The 19425-nt window shown below is 41.4% G+C and overlaps 1 protein-coding gene and 1 long non-coding RNA gene across 9 annotated transcripts in view; both read left to right on the top strand.

Moving 5' to 3' along the window:
• The window catches only part of LOC121662879 (kazal-type serine protease inhibitor domain-containing protein 1-like), a 12710-nt gene extending 6073 nt beyond the window's left edge, over positions 1-6637 (top strand). The window contains exons 2-4 of one of the 2 annotated variants that reach the window (XM_042024515.1): positions 1210-1370; positions 2808-2952; positions 4305-6637. In XM_042024515.1, the coding sequence (XP_041880449.1) occupies positions 1210-1370; positions 2808-2952; positions 4305-4450 (452 nt within the window). In that variant the 3' untranslated portion in view covers positions 4451-6637. The remainder of the gene's footprint in view (positions 1-1209; positions 1371-2807; positions 2953-4304) is intronic. The other variant, XM_042024525.1, reaches the window with a different exon arrangement.
• A 1608-nt stretch (positions 6638-8245) lies between these two features.
• Positions 8246-19425, top strand: part of LOC121662890 — a 92050-nt gene continuing 80870 nt past the window's right edge. For 6 of the 7 annotated variants that reach the window (XR_006015473.1, XR_006015475.1, XR_006015466.1 and 3 more), the window contains exons 1-4: positions 8246-8334; positions 10356-10587; positions 14725-14787; positions 16828-16999. This is a non-coding gene — a long non-coding RNA (uncharacterized LOC121662890). Of the gene's footprint in view, positions 8335-10355; positions 12536-14724; positions 14788-16827; positions 17000-19425 lie in introns of all 7 variants that reach the window. The other variant, XR_006015474.1, reaches the window with a different exon arrangement.

Raw genomic sequence — 19425 nt, forward strand, 5'->3', positions numbered from 1 at the left:
GATGGGCTGTGAAGGCACCGGGGGATGGATGGGCTGTGAAGGCACCGGGGGATGGATGGGCTGTGAAGGCACCGCGGGATGGGCTGTGAAGGCACCGGGGGATGGATGGGCTGTGAAAGCACCGGGGGATGGATGGGCTGTGAAGGCACCGAGGGATGGATGGGCTGTGAAGGTACCGAGGGATGGCTGTGAAGGCACCGAGGGATGGGCTGTGAAGGCACCGGGGGATGGATGGGCTGTGAAGGCACCGGGGGATGGATGGGCTGTGAAGGCACCGCGGGATGGATGGGCTGTGAAGGCACCGAGGGATGGATGGGCTGTAAAGGCACCGCGGGATGGATGGGCTGTGAAGGCACCGCGGGATGGATGGGCTGTGGCTCCAGTGCCTCCAAGCCCCCGGGCTGGCTCCCTCTCGTGGCTGCCGGCAGCTTTTGCTTCGGGAAAAGGGAAAAAGGAGAACGCTGAGGTGATCAATAAACACTGGAGGGGGTAACGGTAAGAGAACACGAGGAAACAAGAACGTGGAAACGTTAACAGGTATAATAAGTAGAACATGAACCCTCATAGAAATAATTGGATTTCAATCCCTTTCATTCCTAACACGAATATTGAATGGCATCAGTAGCAATTGAGGATAAATGTAAAATGCATTACAACTGTTATTCTGTAACTTGTGACTTCCATGGGTATCAGTGCAGGACAATGGTTTAGCAGCTTCAAGGCAAAGATGTACTCAGAAAACAAACCTGACAAGCCAGCAACGGCAGTATTTTAGCTTTTAGCTAACCAAAATGTAACACATTCAGAGCTATCATACAGTCAAATCACTCTGTGACTTGTGTGCTACAGAATTTCTTGTGCTTTCCTCTGAAGCTCAGGTCGGGTACTGGCACCTCTGTTGGGGGACCCTGAGCCTCGTCCACGATGACGGCTCATGGGGCAAAATTAAGCCCTTCATTTCAGCTCAGGTTCCAAGATCCTCTGCAAGGGGAACAACAGACTTGAATAAGAATTTTTAGAAAGCACAGACACAAGGTTTTCTGAGATGTAAAAGATGTTTGGAATCACGTGGCTCTTCACAGTGTGTGAGAGGCAAAAGGCGAATGCAATCTGACGGTATCATGCGAAGCAGGGATTGACGTTACTTGCTTCTATGTTTGTGTTCTTTTGTCCACTGTCTTCTAAAGCACCGCTGTCTGTTCTTTGCAGCTCCTGTTATTTCTATGCCACCTCAGGATGCCCAGAATTACACTGGCAATGATGTCATTTTTGGCTGTGAGGTGTCAGCCTATCCTATGCCACAGCTTGAATGGAAAAAAAAGGGGAATAAAATGTTTCTGCCAGGAGATGACACCCACGTCTCAGTTCAGGTAAAACTTGAATTTACTATTGCATAGGGTTTGCGAAGAGGAGCAGGTGCTTAATCTGGGCTGCTGCAGGGAAAGAAAAGATGGAAGAATTTCTTTATGTAGGTCTGATACTGAAAAAACTGAGCTGAAAGAAGGAACATTCTGGGAAGGATGGCTGTTTGCAGCACTTCTACTACTCTTGATGCAGGAAGCTCAATTCTGACAGGTATTTAAAGTTCCCCTTTGCAAGATGCTGTTCCTGGAGACCTGTTATTTGGGTTCCGTCCCTGAGGCATTCACCAGGAAAGCAAAGAATCTTATTCATTTTATGGAAGCCATGGTGCTTTAATCTAAGGGGAAAGAGTAGAATGGCATTAGTAGGGGCTTCAAGCAAATCCAGAAATAGGCTGAAAGTTTGAGCTGAAATCAAATAAATCAAAATGTTAACTCTTTTAAATGGAAATAAAATTCTGAGGAGATGAGTAAATGATGCCAGCTGTCCAGGCAGCCTGCAGGAAGGCTGAAGCCTTTGCTAAGGCCTTCTGCAAGACTTCTCCAATGGACAGAGAACATGAGCAGAGACCATGCAGTGAAATGCATGGCAAATTTCTGGATACAGCCCAAAACCAGCCAGATCCAGTGGACATGGAGCACAAAATGAACAAAAAGGTAGGGAGAATAAACACAGAAAAAGCTAATTAAAGCGCCAAAAATACCAAAGTACTAAAAGTCTAAGTTATTTAGAAGCTTTTCCAGAGGAAACATGAACATAGGTGGGATTAGTGGACTAACAGTTGCTGAGTGACAATGATGCAAGGAGCCACATGCAAACACTGGTAACCTCAGAGGCCAAGCTGACTCCCTGTTCACCCATGCTCTCAGCACGAGAGCATCTCTGTTAACATCTCTTAAGGTGTTCGAGTTATTTGTTTGGAAAAGAAAGCTCACCCCTTTAGGAGGCTTTAGTCCAAGCCAGTTGAAACTGATTGTCATGAAGTGTGAAAGTTCCCATGGAATGTCATGCCAATCCATAAAACCTGGCTGCTGAGTGTCAGCTTGGTCAGGCCCCCTTGGCACTAACAGCCCACCCAGACTCACTCTCCGTCTCATCCTAAAGAAATTGCTGAGCTTGAGCATAGGTGGCAATGCTTTGAAGGAGCAGCAACTGGTTCAGGGACAAAGGAGGAGCTCTGGAAACAGCGGCGTGAAGAGGAACAGGAATGAGAGCACTGCGCAGGGCAATGAAGCTGAAAGGGCAGAGATGGGAAAGCAGGAACTCAGAGGTGCAGAGCAGTAAGAAGGTAAAACATAGAGCAGCAGGAATAAGCAGAATCAAAGCCTGTTTGCATTAAAAAAGAGCAAAGGTTTTAATGATATTTAATCCATCCACAATTATTTTGATAAATATCATGGTGTCTCCTAGCTACTTAATTTCAACCATTTCTTTCCTTCTCAAAGGAAAGAGGTGGGCCTCAGAAGTATGGTGTGACAGGCTGGCTGCAGATTCAAGGCCTCAAAAAATCAGATGAAGGCATTTACATCTGCCACACCAAAAATAAGTATGGTGCAACATATGCCTCTGCAAGACTGAAAGTCATTGATGGTAATTTTTTTTTATTTGAATGTAAAAAATATAAAAATGAATACAAGCAGAATGCAAAGGATGGGGTCAGAATGCAAATGAAGCATAGGGCAAATTACCCAAAGCTGCCTGTATTTTTACTCTTCTGAGTGCTTTTATTTTACTGTACCCCCTAACGGGTTTATATGGTAATATTTTGCTGTGAATTATACCAGCTTCCAGAAAACAGAAAACCGTGGGTTGGAGCCATACAGCTGAGACACATTATTCCACTGTCCTTATCCTAGAGAAGTCCTTTGATGTTAGTAGGACCCAGAACAACAGCTGGTGTAACTGAGGGAGTCTTTGAACCGTGGCAGGTCTGCTTAGCTGTTTATTTTTCAAAAAACTAGAAAGGAAACCGTTGTTGTTCCTTAATGAGAGTGGTTCAAAAGATGTAAGAAATAGCTTTGCAGTTGTTTTGCATTGTGCCCAGACCTGCAGAATAATATCCTTCTTCCTCTATGGAGAACTATTTTTCCTGGGAAATCCAGGATAAAGATGCATTGTCATATTTACCTCCTGGTCTAGAGGAGTTTGTCACTCACCTCATTTCTACAAGGGGCTTTTAAAGCTTCATTTTCTCTGGCAATATTTGCAGATGCGCAGCAGCTGCAGAGGACCGATGTCATAGCTTATTAGTATTAGGAATTAAATGCATTTTCAACATGTCCTCAGCGCAGGAAAGATGTGGACATGTTAGAGTGGGCCCAGAGAAGGCCATGAAGATGCTCCAAGTGCTGGAGCACCTCTGCTCTGGAGACAGGCTGAGCAAGCTGCTGGTGTTAAGCCTGGGGAAGGCTCTGGGGAGATCCCAGAGCCCCTTCCAATCCCTAAAGTGGGCTTACTAGAAGGAGGGAGAGGGACTTTTTATACAGGCAGATAGTGGTTGGGCAAGGGAGAATAGTTTTGAACTAAAATGGGAGAGATTTAGATTGGATGTTAGGAAGAAATTCTTTACTCAGAGTGTGGTGAAGCACTGACACAGGTTTGTTAAAGAAGCTGTGACTGCCCCATCCCTGAACTGTCCAAGGCCAGGCTGGACAGGGCTTGGAGAAACCTGGGATAGTGGAAGTGTCCCTGCCCATGGCAGGGGGGTGGAACAAGATGATCTTTAAGGTCCATTTCAAACCAATCTATTCTGGGATTCCATGATTCTATATAGAAATTTGACCTTCAGTGGTATGAGGTCAAACCATTGGATAAAACCCCTGTCCTTTTCATAAATAACAAGGATTCAGAAACTCTGAGCTTGCTGTACAAATCCAAACCCATGCCTTCCTCTTTATTCCTATCTTCAACTAATTTAATCTGGATTCAATTACATCTTGCAGACCCATCTCCTGCATTTGCATTTACTGCTGGCAGCAGAAGCGCAAGCTACAGCATTGAATATGAGGAGTATTATGACAATTCTGATGAGGAAGATGATGAAGAATATGAGTCTGGGGACTACGATAATGAAAACAACTCTGAATAATAGTTTTTATACATCTATTGTCCAAATCCTTTCACACGGTTATATTTACCAGTAGTCTCTGTTCTGTAAATGGCTCCTCTGATAACACACACACTCACTTGTGTATCCCCCTTCCTGAAATGCAGCTTTGGATGAAGTACACCATGCTACTTACCAGAAATAAGAACAGTTGTAACACCATATATTTAGACTATTAAATAAAATTCCTCAACATGCACCTTTCTAGTAAGTATGCCAAAGGGATCAAATTTTATATTAATTTTTAACTTACCTTATAATTTCTTTCACATATTCTAATTTGTCTACAAAAAATGTCAATAGTTCAACAAAACTTTTACTTCGAATCAATTTTCTTTTTGTCTGTAAAGTACTGAGAAATATCAAGAGATTTTTCACATGGCAACAAGCCTAAGTAAGTATGGAGGTTGCAAAATAGTCTTTAATCTCTTTAGTTCATGTTTTCTCATAAGTTTCAGCAGGATTTTTCTTCTCATTTGAAATTTTCCATGGTGAGTCTCATCAAAAGTGAATTATCTGTCTTCTGGGGGATGATTTTGTTTACTTTTAATAGATACATGAAGCAATCATGGTCTAAAGCCAGTAAGTGCTGCTTTACTGTCAATACTCAAAAATAGCCAGAAGAGATTCTTTGTGCGTTCAAACATTTGAGCGCATCTTGGACTCCTTCTTCTAACAGCTCCTGCATTACTCCTCACAGCGCTGGCTCCTTCCCACCAGCCTGGGAGTGGTTCAGGGTTTGGGATCATAATTTTCCCCCTGAATGGGATGCTGGTTGGTGGGCATTTCTGCAGTTTAAAGGCGGCAGCTGCTCTGTAACTCAGTGCATGCCCTTCAAACACACAGAGATTGCACTCCAGAGCCAGGATCTATCCTTTGTCTGGGGCTGTGCAAGAGCTGTCCCTATCCCCAACCCATCAGCAGTGCCAAGCTGCTGAAAGGGCAGAAAACCACCAGAACACATGCACCTTGTGCAAACTGATCCATGAACCAGACAGCAAAGGAGATGGAGCCAAAAACACACTTCCAAGGGTTGAGTGAGCACCCTGAGAAATTTCTCCAATTGCTTTTGTTAACTAATTACATGAAGGCTGGCTCGGCATTAATGGGAAATGGAAAACACCAACCCTGCACTTACACCTCTGTTCCCATTGGCTGAGGACAGATGAATAGCAGTAAAATACTGAACGACATTAGGGACTAAGGAAGCAGAAGTTCAGGCATCTGCAGGGAAAGCTTTCGTGTCCTCAGCCTCCTTGGGCCAAGGCACAGGCCCAGGCAGTGGTCCCTGCACACACCAAGGTGGCTGTGAGCTGAGTTCCTGGTGACAGGGAAGCTTTACGGGCAATTTTACTGTACCCATACACACACTGTGTAGAATTTTTAATGCATATACAGTACATCACAAATTCTTCTTTTAATGTGCTATTTGTGCCTTTTTTTGCTATTAGAAAGATTTTTCTTTTCAATTTGAATTACATTAAGAAATTGGCTATAGACTGTGTTTGCCCTGAGGTATTATTGACCTCTGTCCAGCAAACAACCAAAGAATAATTTATTTCATTTCAGGCTTCATGGGGTATTGTCAGCTTCTGAGAAGAAAGTGTGTCATTGTGTTATTGAAAATGATTAATTAGTTTTAATTAGGAATAGGAAGTGGCTTCATTTTTAACTACTGGTTTTGTTTTTATGGACTCTTCCTGGTCTTCTTAGTGATGTGTTAATAACCTTTTTTGCTTATCCACTATATATTAAATTAAACATAAAATTATCTGATAGAAATCACTGATTATTTTTTATGGAACTATTTAATATGCAGACCTATACTCAAGATCAATTGTGATCTGCATAGCAAATTAATGAATTAGATTACTAAAGTAATCACTAAATGGTGGCAATATATATTGGCATAGTATAGTACACAGCACAGAAAATAATCTTGAAATCATTAGCCATAGAAAGAAATTAGAATTCTTCAGGGCCTTTTGTTGCTGTTAATGTAAAATGAAAAACAGAAGGAAAAGAATGTTTGAATGAGAAAATGTGCAGCAGAACTCTAGCAAATACCAGTTTGTGAGTGTTTAGCCTGATGGAGTATGTCTGTTTAAGAAAAGCTCACATTCCCAGAACAAAGAATTCTAAATTAAATATGTTGCATTTCTCTCCGTATGTATTTTTTATATATATTTAAGTTCTTGTAAATTATCAGCCATTCCTTTCAGTAAGAAAACTGCATTTTAGGAAAAATCCCAGTGTTATGCAAAAAAAAAAAAGGAACACTGACACCTTGAACAATTCCTAGTTTCTTTTTTGTGGGAGGGGACAAAACCATCTGGTTTTGTTTATATACTTCAACAAGCATTTAATGTTAAATTTTAAAAAGCATGAAGGAGATTCAGTCCTCTCTGAGCTGCGTGGCAAACAAATGGATCTCATTGTGAATGCATTGCCTGTAGCAACAGATCTGTTCACGTAACCCAAAGGAACAGCAATTCAAGAAGAGAGGTTTATTCCATCTAGAAGGAAATGAGCCAGAGTTGAGCTGAAAACTATGCATTAGTCCTGGTACTGTATTTTCCAAGGCAGACCTAAACCCTCCTTTAATTGAGCTTCCACAGAAGACTGTAAGAATTTTGTTGCAAGTCTGAAATTCATGGCACAGCTTCCTCCTGCCACACAAGCATCTTCACTGTGCCATTTCCCCCTCCCACGTAAGGGAATTGTATAGAAGTTGCTACAGAAATTACACTACTTAATGCAGTAGGTCCTTTGGGCGAGGACCCTGACATAGGCTGGGGTACTTTCACAATCTAACATTATTACTTGCTGTGTTCAAGTTTTGTCAGGTATTAGTCTAGGAATCCATTAATTCTTTAGCTGGACCAGTTCTTTTCCCCTTAAAATAACCAGGATATAGTTGAAAGGAATCAGATATAGAAAGGCAATTTTCTGCATTCCAGAGATTAAAATGATTCAAGTGATGGTTAAATGAGGTGCAATGCCAGGGGTGCCCTGTGCAGCTGAGCACAGTGTGCGCTCCGTGCCTGCCCCGTGGCACAGCTTTGTGCTCTCCCCTTCTGTCCGTGCTCAGCCGTCACCACGGACAGGAGACCCAGGCCAGGGGGACAGATGTTTCTGGCCAGGAACAAACACTCTCCAGGCAAGCTGGGAATTGGCTCATTCTGCAGAAACTCCAGCTCTCACTCACACTTAGGTACATGCTCTATCCACAGACTCTGCTCGTGAACTATTTATTTATTTGTTTATTAACCCCATTTCCATAATTTTGCTTCAGACTAATAATTAATGAAGGTATTTTGTATAAAAGCATATGGTTCAGTGATTCAACCGTGATAGTTCATGTGCAAAGAAACCACTCTTCCTACCCTGACTAAATTGTCCTAATAATTGTTTCTCGACCTCACTGCTGAGGATGAATCCAGCAAATACACCCAATCCATGTTTTCCTTCCAGGTCTAAACCAGTTTCCATTTCCAGAGACATTCTACCAGTGTAGTCCCCTTCTCTGGGGCTACCAGGCTTCACATGGGAATTTTTGAAACGTGGGCAATAAAGCATCAGGGAAACATGAATAATTTTACACCAACTGCTCATCGTGAGGCGGACCCCACGCTGATCCGGGCGGAGCTGGCACCGCCCTCGCCCGCGTCCGCTCCTCCTCCGCCCGTGTCCGCCCGCGTCCGCACCGCCCCCGCCCGTGTCCGCACCGCCCCCGCCCGTGTCCGCACCTCCCCCGGTCCGCCCCGCCCGTGTCCGCCCGTGTCCGCACACCCCCGCCCGGCCCCGGCGCTGCCGCCGTCCCCCCCGGCCCCGCCGCCTCTCGGAAGGATGCGCTGCGCCTCCAGGTGGGTGCGCCCGGCGGGACCTCGCCTGGTCGCTGGGGCGCGGCCGCAGCGGGGCCGTCCGTGGGGACGGGCCGAGAGCTCGGGGGGAGGAGGGAGGGCGGTGCTGAGGTGCGCGGTGGAGCGCTCAGGTGGTGCGGGCGGGGCCCGTGGGATGCGCAGGGCCGGCCGGGCTGAGGGAGAAAAGGTGCCCGGGAGTCGCCCTGTCCGCGGAGCTGCGGCGGTGCCGGGGCCAGCGGAGCCGAGCCGGCGGCCCCGCTGTGCTGCGGGAGGGCGGGACACGCGTGCGGCCAGCGATGCTGTGCGGGGCCGGGACCGGCGGCGCTCCAGAGCCCCCCTCGCTCTGCTCCCCTCGCTCTGCTCCCCTCGCTCTGCTCCCGGCATCCGCGCTGGCATCACGGCGGCTCCACGACGGAGCCGCACCTACTCCGCGGTGCCGCTGCTCTCTGAAGGCAGTGCTGGGCTCCTGCACCGCTTCTTCTCCGAAAACCAGAGGCAGCCCCGCTTCAGAACTTGTCCGAGATGAACATCAGCCACTGAAACGGCCTCGAACAAGGGGGGAAGGAAGGGGAAGGCGGGAAAGGGCTTCGGGAGACACCCACTGAGGTGTCAGGCGTGTGCCCGGCATCCCTTGTGGCTTCGCACCACTGCTGGCGGCACGGCTGTGGCAGCGCTAGCGAGGCCATTTTTGGCATTTATTTGAACATTTATTTTTTGAGTACCGGGCATGGCACATAAAAGGATCACTAAATTTTCTTTTTCCCTCAACTGTGACAATTCAGCAGTTATGCCTGTCAAGTTCCTCTTGGGTAGAGCTGGTGGAACTTTCATAATAGAATATTTTCAGCCAGCAAATGTTAATTAAAATCAAAACGTTTCTGGGAATTTTTCTATGTCAGCAAAGCTTCGATTGGGAACCTCCCTGGTTTCCTGCCAGTTTGCTTTGCTCCTTGTCTGCCTGCCTGGTGGGTTGCTGCAGAGCTGGGCCTCCAGCATTTCTGGTTCTTGGTACTTGGACAGGCTACTAGGAGATCTGCCCAGGACTTCAGGGAGCTGGAGAGGTGGGACTAGAAGTATCCAAAGAATTCTGTTCAGCTTATTCTTGAGTGTTATGAAAACGTGACAAGTGGGGAAAAAAATTCTTAATATCTAACGTTTTCCATTAGCATGTAAATCTGTTTCTTGGAAAAAGTTTCCCTTATTTGTGATCAAAAATGCCACATCTTGTTCAGGTTTGTTTCTACTCCCAACTCATTTAAAGCAGCCAGCATCTGTCTGACTGTAGGATCATCTCCGTTGACACAATTGTATTCTTAGGAATCACCTTTCAGCTGTTGATAAGGGTTTGAGTGAAGGAGGTGTCTGAAGGCATCAGTTTCACATGTTTTGTCTCACAATAAAAACAGTATTGTGACAGTCTTGTGTTTTCTTAAAGAAAATAGATATCTAATCTAGAGAGCTAATTTTTTTTTTCTCCTTGATTTCTCTGAACTTTTTCAGCTTCTAGGCAGAGAGGAATTTTAGCTCTTCTCTTACCACTACAGCTTCTAAATTGCACTGTCTGTCATTCATATTTGCCTCAACAGATGCAGGCAAAGCTGATTTTTTTTCTGAGTGTGGTAATTTGATGAATAATTACAAGTCTTAAAATTAAATTTGCCAGAAGTTTTCCGGGCTTCAGAGCCCAAACTTCACATTTTTCTGTCTTTTCATCTCTCTTTAGAAAAGCTTTGGGCTTCTCATCTGAAGGCTGAGAAAAACAAGTGGATGAAACCATAGTAAAAAATACTTTGGTAGCTGAGAGAATCAGAAATAACATTTTAATTTCTAGAGTTATTTTGGCTTCTTGTCACAGGAAGCCTCCTTTTTTTTTTATAATTTAAAAGTGACACAACTTAGTATAGGAAAGCTTAGTATAGGTAACAGTTAATGTTTCTGCTACAGCATCTAGAATTATAAATAAAGAAATCTTACATGGCCGAGAAGTCGTCGTGGATGTTTCAGTCCTGTTGTTTCCTTGACAGAGTCTGGCAGAACTAGAAGTCCTTTGTAAGCACCTGGATGAAGGAACTGATCCAGCACAGGAATGCAAGCTGAGAAGGTCCTCTTGGAGCTTATCAAGAGCCCTGGATGCCTCAGCCAATGCCAGCTTCTCCTGGAACAAGGAACACTCAGTGTTTGGGGGATGTGTTATCCATAAAGGTCATCGTGCTCGTGGAAGCTCATGTAGATTTCTCAGTCATGGGGCATTACCAGGTCAGGACAATAAAGGCAAAATGCTTTTCTCTTTTTTTACCTAAATGATTCTAGATATTTTTTCATTTGCAGCTGGTCTTTGTGGAAGTGATGACACCATGCACTGGAAATGTCAGGCACAAAACAAGAAAGCATCTTAGCTGTGAGTGCTTTCAGAAGGGTTATAAACAGGGGCTGTGTCATCTGTAGAGCAGGGTCAGGACACAGTGGGGTATGACCTTGTGGCTGAACATCATTTTATTCTCATTCCTAGCTATTAAACAGCTATCATCCCATCAAAAGGGATGATACTTTTAGGTCTTCTCCTTTTTACTCCTGTTTTGTAATTTATGTTTAGCTATGATGAAACAAAGATACTACTAAAATACACCTTTTATAAAATGTTGGTATACTTAATAAAACCTGATCACCAGTCTGGTTTACTGATTACTTTTCCAGCTTTGACTCATTTTCCCTGCCCTTAATTCACTTATTTTTGAATAATACCTTTCAATGTGTTTTTGTAGACATCCTATGAGCAGTTTCTGCCAGCAATGTGCCTGTCTAAGCTTTCAGCAGGGCATCTCCACTGCCCCTTGCACAGGACTGGCATTCATAAGTGATGTTAGTTGTTAAAATGTCACAGTGTGGGGGGGAGCAGAAACTCCCATGTAAGCACAGTAACCAGTGAGTGGGTAGTCTGGTTTGTTCTTTAGTTCTATTCTCCATTTACCAGTCCTGGTTTTCATAAGGTTGTCATTGAGCGAGAGTGAGCATAAAGGGGATTCTGAGATCTTCCATCATTTCTCTGCAATTAACTCACAAATAACGTTTCATATTTTCAAAATTAAAATAAATGTTGGCTCAGATTACTTCATCTTTTAAAAAAACCTTAATTTTTTCAAAGTAGACTTTGTTTTTATCCCATAAGATGCTAGAGACATTCAGTTCATGTTTGTAAAGGAAAAAAATTGCAGATATTTCTAGTACAGTGCCAGTCACTTACATATCACATTGCTCATGTTCAGCTCTTAACATTTATAAAAGTCATGCCAGAGCAGCTTCTGATTTGCAGGACTAAGAGCCTACATAGTTTTCCTTACTTTTTAGGATCTGTGTTAAAGCCATTGCTAGATCCTAAAAGCATGAGCAAATGTGTGATAGGTCTTTATTAGTGTCGAAAGGATTTGTCCCAAAAGCCTATGATTCAGTTTGGATTTTTAGAAAGTTTGCACTGTTGTAGACAGTAGTAGCCTGAAACACCTCACTGAGAATCCACTGCTTCTGATGAAGGATTTCAGTGTTCTTTCAGGTGAAAATTAACTTGAATCAACTTGAATTTTATATGTTTCAGCAGCTTTTGAAGCAGCTGAACTTCCTTCCAGTTAAGCAGAATTTCTACCACTGCAGTGTCCATTACCCAGTGGGATGATGAAGGTTGGATTGAAAACATTCATAGGGACACTTGCTGTAAAAAATTGAATATAGTTGACTGTGAGAGCTGCTGTTCCATAGTGAAATAATCAGTTGCCAGTGTATGGGACCAGAATGAATAATTACTGTTTAACCTGCCAGTGTTCTCTGAATTCAAAAACTGCAGTCACGTGTCCTAGAATAATGACTGTGTATGTAATGTACTTTGTGTTACTAAATGTTTAGCTCTATTTAATGATTTAATGTTAATTATTGTACTAACCATAATAATTATTGAAAAAAAATCCATGCCTTAAGTTTCTATTAGGACTGTTAACTCAGATTCTTTACAGAAAACTTGTGTCGTCAGTCTTAAAATGCTTCATTACAGGAAATTACATTCTGAACTATGTAGCTTCTTGACCCAAACTGGTTCCTTTGTCATCAAGCTCTTATTCATGTCATTGCTAAAATCACAAAATTAGGATGGCTTGATGTACTGAAAAATCAGCTCACCTTCAGAGACATCATGGGTGATGTAAAAAAACCCTTGGAGGTAGGAAAGAATTGTTCACTTCTGCCATTTTTGTTTTGGTTTGGTTTTTTGTTTGGACCTCTTCATTTATAGTTATTGCCGTGTTATGTTCCTTGGTTTGATACTTGGGTGGAAAAAGTGGGAAGTGCATTGCTTGAAACAGATTGCCCCATGGGGAAGGACCAGAGTGGGTTTGCTGCTTGTGTGAGGTTGTGGGGTCTGATGTCTCACAGAACTCATAGTGCTGTCATGGTTTTTTCTTGGTTTTCTTTTTCAGAGCACTCCTTTATAGTGTGGTTGTAAAATAGCAGCCCTTGTCAAAACATTCTGTTTAATGCCTTCATTTTTCTTCAGCTCATATAGAAACACATTTCTATTGCGTGTCTGCGTGAAGGTCCAGCCTTTCCCAACTTACGTTTTGAGAAAAAACAATGGGAAAATTAAAGCTATTTGGCAATTTACTTGCAGGATCATCCATTATGTGTGCATGTGTTGGTGATCCTGGTAATTCAGCAGGGAAGCACAAAGTTAGCAGTTTTTGTTTCTTGCCAGTGAGGTTCTCATTTGCTTTTCAGTCTTACTTTGTAATACTGTTCAAGTTAATGTACTTTCTGAGTTACTTTGGGAATGTCTAATAAAAGATAAGTTGCAATAATCTGTTTATTAAAAACAAACTCAAGTACACTTCACCATTTTGCAGTTATTTTTATGAATGTACTGTAATTGTAGTTTGCATTTATTATTAAAATGATTGCAGTGTGACTCTTCAGTGTGCAGCTCATTAAAAACAGGGATTTAAATACAAAATACAGTTTCTTAAGAGATTTCTTTAGTTAAATTAAGAATTTCTGCAGAAAAGAAAATTAAGCCATAGATCTAGTGAATTAAATTTTATGTAACAATTGAAGAAATAATCCCTAAACAATACTAATAGATGTAATAATTAGCATATGGTAGTTTCAAATACATATGCATTAGCATTCTGGATTGAGGTTCATCCAGTGTGAATTTGAGTGTGATTTATAATTGGGAAAGGGATTAGCAGCCAGGTCTGCAGTTCTCTTCCCAGCTCCTTCATAATTCACCACACAGCCCTTCACGCCTGTGATGAAGGGGAGGTTGCATTTTCCATCTTTGCATGTTTGTGTGATCTAAGGAGCATTCCAATGGACTGTTTACAGAATTTGAAATGTAAAAGGCAGATAAGGCAGCAGCATAACTTTTGCCTGAGAGCTCCCCTAAATTGTCTCCTCGTGTGGTTTGGTACAAGTGACAGTACAAAATAGATGACAGTGAGTGATCTTCAGAGTTGTAGAAATGAGTGCGATTGCAACAAATAGCAGGAAAATATTGACAAGGATGACTTGGTGGTTTGGACACCAGGGGAGCTGAGGCTGCAAACTGCAGCTGTGAAAGTACACCAAGATCTTCCTCTGATTAAATGGCAAGGCCTAATTGCAGTCGGTTTTAGTTGTTTTAACAAGGAGCAGATTTAATTTTTCTATAAAAGCTTCGTAGCAGCTCAGTGAAGACAGTTAATTTTTATTAATTAATTGCACAATTCTGCATTGTATTTGATTTTGAAACATTCCAAGGTTCTTAAGCCTTAATGATTAGATTGTACCCTCACATGGAAGTATTGAATCCTCCTTCATCGCTTTTTAGACACAAGTTCTCAGTGATGGAATGTATCATTCAGTTCAAACCAATGCTTTGTAAACTACTGTGGAGGGAAGAGGATTAGTGTTTTTGATAGGTAGCATTACAAAACTTTGTATTTTTGATAGTGCCCTCTGATCTTTTTCATCCATGCACAGCTTAATTTTTTCTAATGGTTTGAATTTCATGCAGCTTGCCTTTGAAGTGCTAGAATACTGAACAGACCTCTGAGAAAAGTGTAGCGGTGAATTTCTAGACTGCAATTCCTTGGAGTCTGTTTTCAGATGGGTTTTTGTTATCAGACAATTCTTAAAATTTATGATGAGAAGTTTTTTTCAGAGATAATTAGGGAGTTTGAAGCTCTGGTTCCATTAATGTTGACAGAATTTGGCATGAAAGCCTTCTAAACTGCTTAGGAAGTTTTATCCTAACAATTCCTCTTCATTCTAGAAATGCTGGAGAATATTAAATGCAATCTGATTCTAGCAATGCTGGAAAATGGCAACTATAAGCCCTGAGGTTTGAGCAGTCCTGTCTTTTTCCCCCCATAGGGCACTGTGGACCATTGTGTAACAGGAGTGATTCTCTCAGAGCTGACTCAGGAAATGGATCTGGTAAGCATGGTTTGTTTTTTCCTTCTGCAGGGGATGCTGGTAAAGCCTTTCATACAAATGGCTGGAGAAATATTTCTTAGACATGAAGGGATTAAAACACCTTCCTTCCAAAATACACATAGACACAAGAAATTCTTAGTGCAGGGACTCCACCAGTACCACATACAGACCTTTCTCTCATCACAGTCACCAGAACTCGTAAAGCAAAGTGAGCAATCAGTTGTGTTTCTGCTAATGACTTTCTTTTGCCTACATCTTAACCTGAGGAAGTGCCTCAGACCTGTCCATCCAGAAAGAGGAACAACCTTGAAGGAAAAAAAGGAGGCATGTCAGGAACTTGATGAGATCTGCATTTAGTGCTGGGTCATAATTTTCATTTCTGGTGTCAAATAATTAATCTGCCAGATATCCATCTAGTTTTAGCCAGGAAGGAACATTGTTTATTCTGTCCTTACATTTCTTTGGTTGATGATTCAAGACCTTCAGCAAAGCACTGTAAAAGAGCTGCCCCATTTTGTGACACCTCTCTGAAGGACATGCTCATGTGCTCTTTTGAAGGAGGTGAAGCTTTTCATGATTGAACCTAAATTGCTCACATCATAATTGTCCCTTAATTTTTTCTGACTTGATGAATTCTGTGCTTAAATGGATTACAGGGTAATTCATCTGCTCTGCAACTACTTTTGTCTCTCATATGTTGTGAGGTTTGTCTGAATGACATCATATGGATTTCCAGAAAGAAATATATCTGGAATATATCTTTATAATGCCAACTTTAGTATAGGAAGCTATTTTTAGAAATATTTCAGTGTCTATAATACACTGAAAAATACACTCAACTATAAATGTGGAATCACTAAAATAATTAGGAGAGTTTAAAGGTTAAGAAAAGGCTTGTGGCAGAACGGGTGATGCCTGTACAAGACATGCAGAAATTCAAATTTCAAGCTGAATTAATAATTCAGGGTCAATTCTGGCATGATGCAACAGTAATTATCAGGGTAATGAGGCATCTAATGACACACAGTTGATACTAGTTTCTATCACCTGAATTGAAAAACTTGTTAATAAACTTGAGATGTGACTTTGAATCTAAATAGGGAGCAGATGAACTAGTTAAAGTTGTTGCATTTGCATTTATTTTATTGCTTTTCTAGGCAAAATTATGTTGGTTTTCTTTGTAATGTTCACGAACTGTGTCAATGATTAATGACTAATGTTTTCAGTGCTTTTATATTGTAACCTTGAGGTAGTAATTGCTTTCAAGGTAAATGTTACTTAAATTACCATAGTTACAGAATGATCAATAAAATATTCTTACTCACAGGATGTTGAGTATAGACTTCCAAATCCCAGCAGCTTGTTCTGCTTGTGAAGTACATTTCATTCTGACACCACAGGGGTTGTAAAGCAGTACAGCCCCTGACAGCTGTATTTATACAGATGTTGTAGAGAGCTCCATTCAGACTGTTCAATTCCTTGTTCCTCAATGCCAGGTTTTCCTGGAGATACCAAAGGAACAGAGTGAGGGCAGATTCTGAAACTCCTGCTGTTCAGCAGCCTGGACACCACACTGAGAATAACCCACTGCTGGGTACTTTGTACCCATGTGATGTACAGGACATAGGTCCCACACTGCCCTGGAGTGACTGAAAACCACGAAACATTACAGTTTAGTTCTTGCAGTGAACGTTAGCACTGTCTTACCAAACGGTATCAGTGACATGATGAGTTTTACCTAGAAGTATTTTATGCAAAGGGATTATTTCACCAGGTTTTTATTATAATTTTATTATAATTATTTACAAGCCTGGGAGCTTTAGCTTGATATGGAGGATGTCTCTGAGGTGGAAATAATGATTTTCCCCTTCCCTTTAAGGACATAGTCTATCTTTTGTTGTTGAGGGATTTGTTTTTCTCTTAGGATGTGTTCCCTTGCTGTGCATTTTGGAGCTTTATATCCAAACATGTTCCTTTTCGTAATTATTTTTTAAAAGATGTTCTTTGCAGGTGACCCAACAAGATTTCTTTTCTCCTTAGCTCTTGGCAAAACCTTTAAACCCTCAGGACCAACAGCAGCAAACCTAGTGACTTTTGAAGCAACTTTTGAAGCTTGTACTGAACTGTCTTAATTTGGATTTCATTGGGAATTCAGCTGATGAATCTGCAGATGAGCTGTGCACTGTGCAAATTCCAACCAACTGGACAGCAAGTAAGAAAGCATCATTATCGTTTGTAACCTGAGCAGTGGACCCACTGCACCTGGTGGATTGTGTAACTTCTTTTGTCACAACACTTGCAATTACAGATAATTCCTAATATGCAGCAGAGTTTTTTGCTTACTGGTGAATTATTGGTAAACCTCTTCTGCTATTTCTCTTAGTAAAGGTTAGTATTTAATTTAGCTTTTAGACTGCTTTATAGGTCAAAAACTGTATATTTGCATATGAGAAGGAGTTGTGATTTTATGATAGGTGTAAGTAGGCCTTTTCTCGAGCAAGCATTAATGATCCAAGTCAACTTGTGCCACATTTTCACTTCTTGCCTTTGTATTATACGAGTGTTATACAACACATTGGCACTGATGTGTTTGTTTTAATGTCTTGTTACATCTTTAGAATATAGGCATGAGAGCTGTAAAAACTTTTAATTGCTGAAAATCAACATTTTAGTGCCTCAGGTGCCCTCAAGGGAAGCAGCTGCATATTGATGAACATTTTCTGAAATGAAGATGTTAGCTTTCATTCTTTTTGCATTTGTTTGTCTGTAAAAATTGTGTAACATTAAAAACTTGAATTTATTTTATATGGCTCTGTTAAGATGAGTTACTTAGTTTTCAAGAAACTGAAGTTATTTATTGTAATGTAAGTGTTAAAAATACATATTTCATATGTTTTTTTCATATACTTATTTCCATCCTCTGTCATTTAAATTGTCCTTGTAACTACTGGCCCTTTCCTAACACAGCTGTGGCTGTTGCATCTTTACAGGAGTAAAGGGTGTTGTTTTGAAAAGGTGAGACAGGGTACTGCATAATGCAGCTGTTCCTCTGCATGGTCTTAAATATTTGTGATTTATTTTGCTGCTCTTTTAGTTGAGTATGAACCCTGGTTTTCTTCTATGGAGCAGCCATTCTTTCAGTCATTTATATAATACCTCCTACTTACCTTTTTATTAGTTCCACTTTCTTCCATTCACCTATTGACTTTTATTTGGGAGAGCTTTCATTGATGATCTGATTTCACTGATTAGCTACAGTCTGAATTTACACTGCACTTCCCAGGCATGAGGGGCCAAAGGGGAACCATCAGCTGGAGTCTGTCAGCATCAGTGCTCTGGGGATTGTTGTTCTGTGTTAGGAAATATTCAGTGTGGTTTAAATATTGCTACTTTTCTGCAAACTAAACATTTGTGTTCATCTTGAACAGCAATATTATATCCCCTACATATACATAGTTAAATTTAGATGTTTAATGGCTTTTAATGTTACAAAATAAGTCAGTGTAATAGTAAGGTCTCATTTTATCATACTATCTTGCTCTGTATCGATAGTGATGTGGTCATGGTTCACTAAAACAATTAACAGTAGTTAGTGATTACTTGTAATCTATGGTAATGACTGATTTCTTTTGGATTTTTGCTGTTATAAAAGACAATTACAGATTATTACAGCAATAATTATTTTCTAAAATAATATATGTCTGCTCAGTAATTGCAAAAGCAAATGGACTGAAAATTTTAAGTAGTGAAGGTACTACATATACAGGGGAAGAAGTCATACCTATTAGTTGGGATTGTGCTGAGAGAAGAGGGTTGTCATCAGAAAAATAACTGTGCTTGGAAATGAGCTCTGCAGTTTGTAAAAAGAAGGCAGATTTTTATTTTTAAAAAAGCTGTTGGCCACAGGGATGGCCGTGCTCTCTGAAGCAGTGAGCAGCACCTCACAGCTGCCTTGTGGCAGTGTCTTCAAATGGCCATTCTTCAGTGGCTGTTAATGCTAAATTCACATGAGCAGTGTCTGTTCTCTGAGACACTCCAGCTCCTTGGTGTTCTGCTCATGATGGTGATCTCTCAGTGTCTGGTGAGTGGCTGTTTGCAGCACCACATGCAGTGTGTCTGACGGGTTTTCCCTTGCTCAAGGAGCACAGGTCTTGAAGCAGGAAATATGTTGGTTTTTGGAGAGGTGGTACTGCTCTTCCAGCTTGTTAGGAATGGAACAGGAACAATATGAGTGGATATTTAGTAGTCTTACTCATATATTTTGTTTTATCTCAAAAGCTGGCACTTATTCCCTGTCACAGTGTGGGCTGTTACAGATCTGTCTGTATTATAGTTTCATGTGGCATTAAAAAAAAAAGACTGAGATTTAAGACAAACCTGGATGTTTTCTGTACTTTGTTGGGATCATCTGCATGTTACTGCACACTCTGCATAACCTCTCTGTGTATATTCGATCTCTGCATCTTTTTTATGTGTAGAACACACTCTACTATATTCCTCTGACTAAACCAGAATTACTTATGATGTATAGTCCCAGATTCAGGCTATGAGGGTACTGGAACGCCTCGGAACAGTTAATTGCTCCCAGTGGAAGGAGACTGAATGTAAACCCTCTGGTTTAGGTTTTTTCACAATATA

This window comes from Corvus kubaryi, unplaced genomic scaffold (genome assembly GCF_017639235.1).
Source record: "Corvus kubaryi isolate FWS band 111438036 unplaced genomic scaffold, C.kubaryi_AGA036_p1.0 128, whole genome shotgun sequence".
Lineage (NCBI taxonomy): Eukaryota > Metazoa > Chordata > Aves > Passeriformes > Corvidae > Corvus > Corvus kubaryi.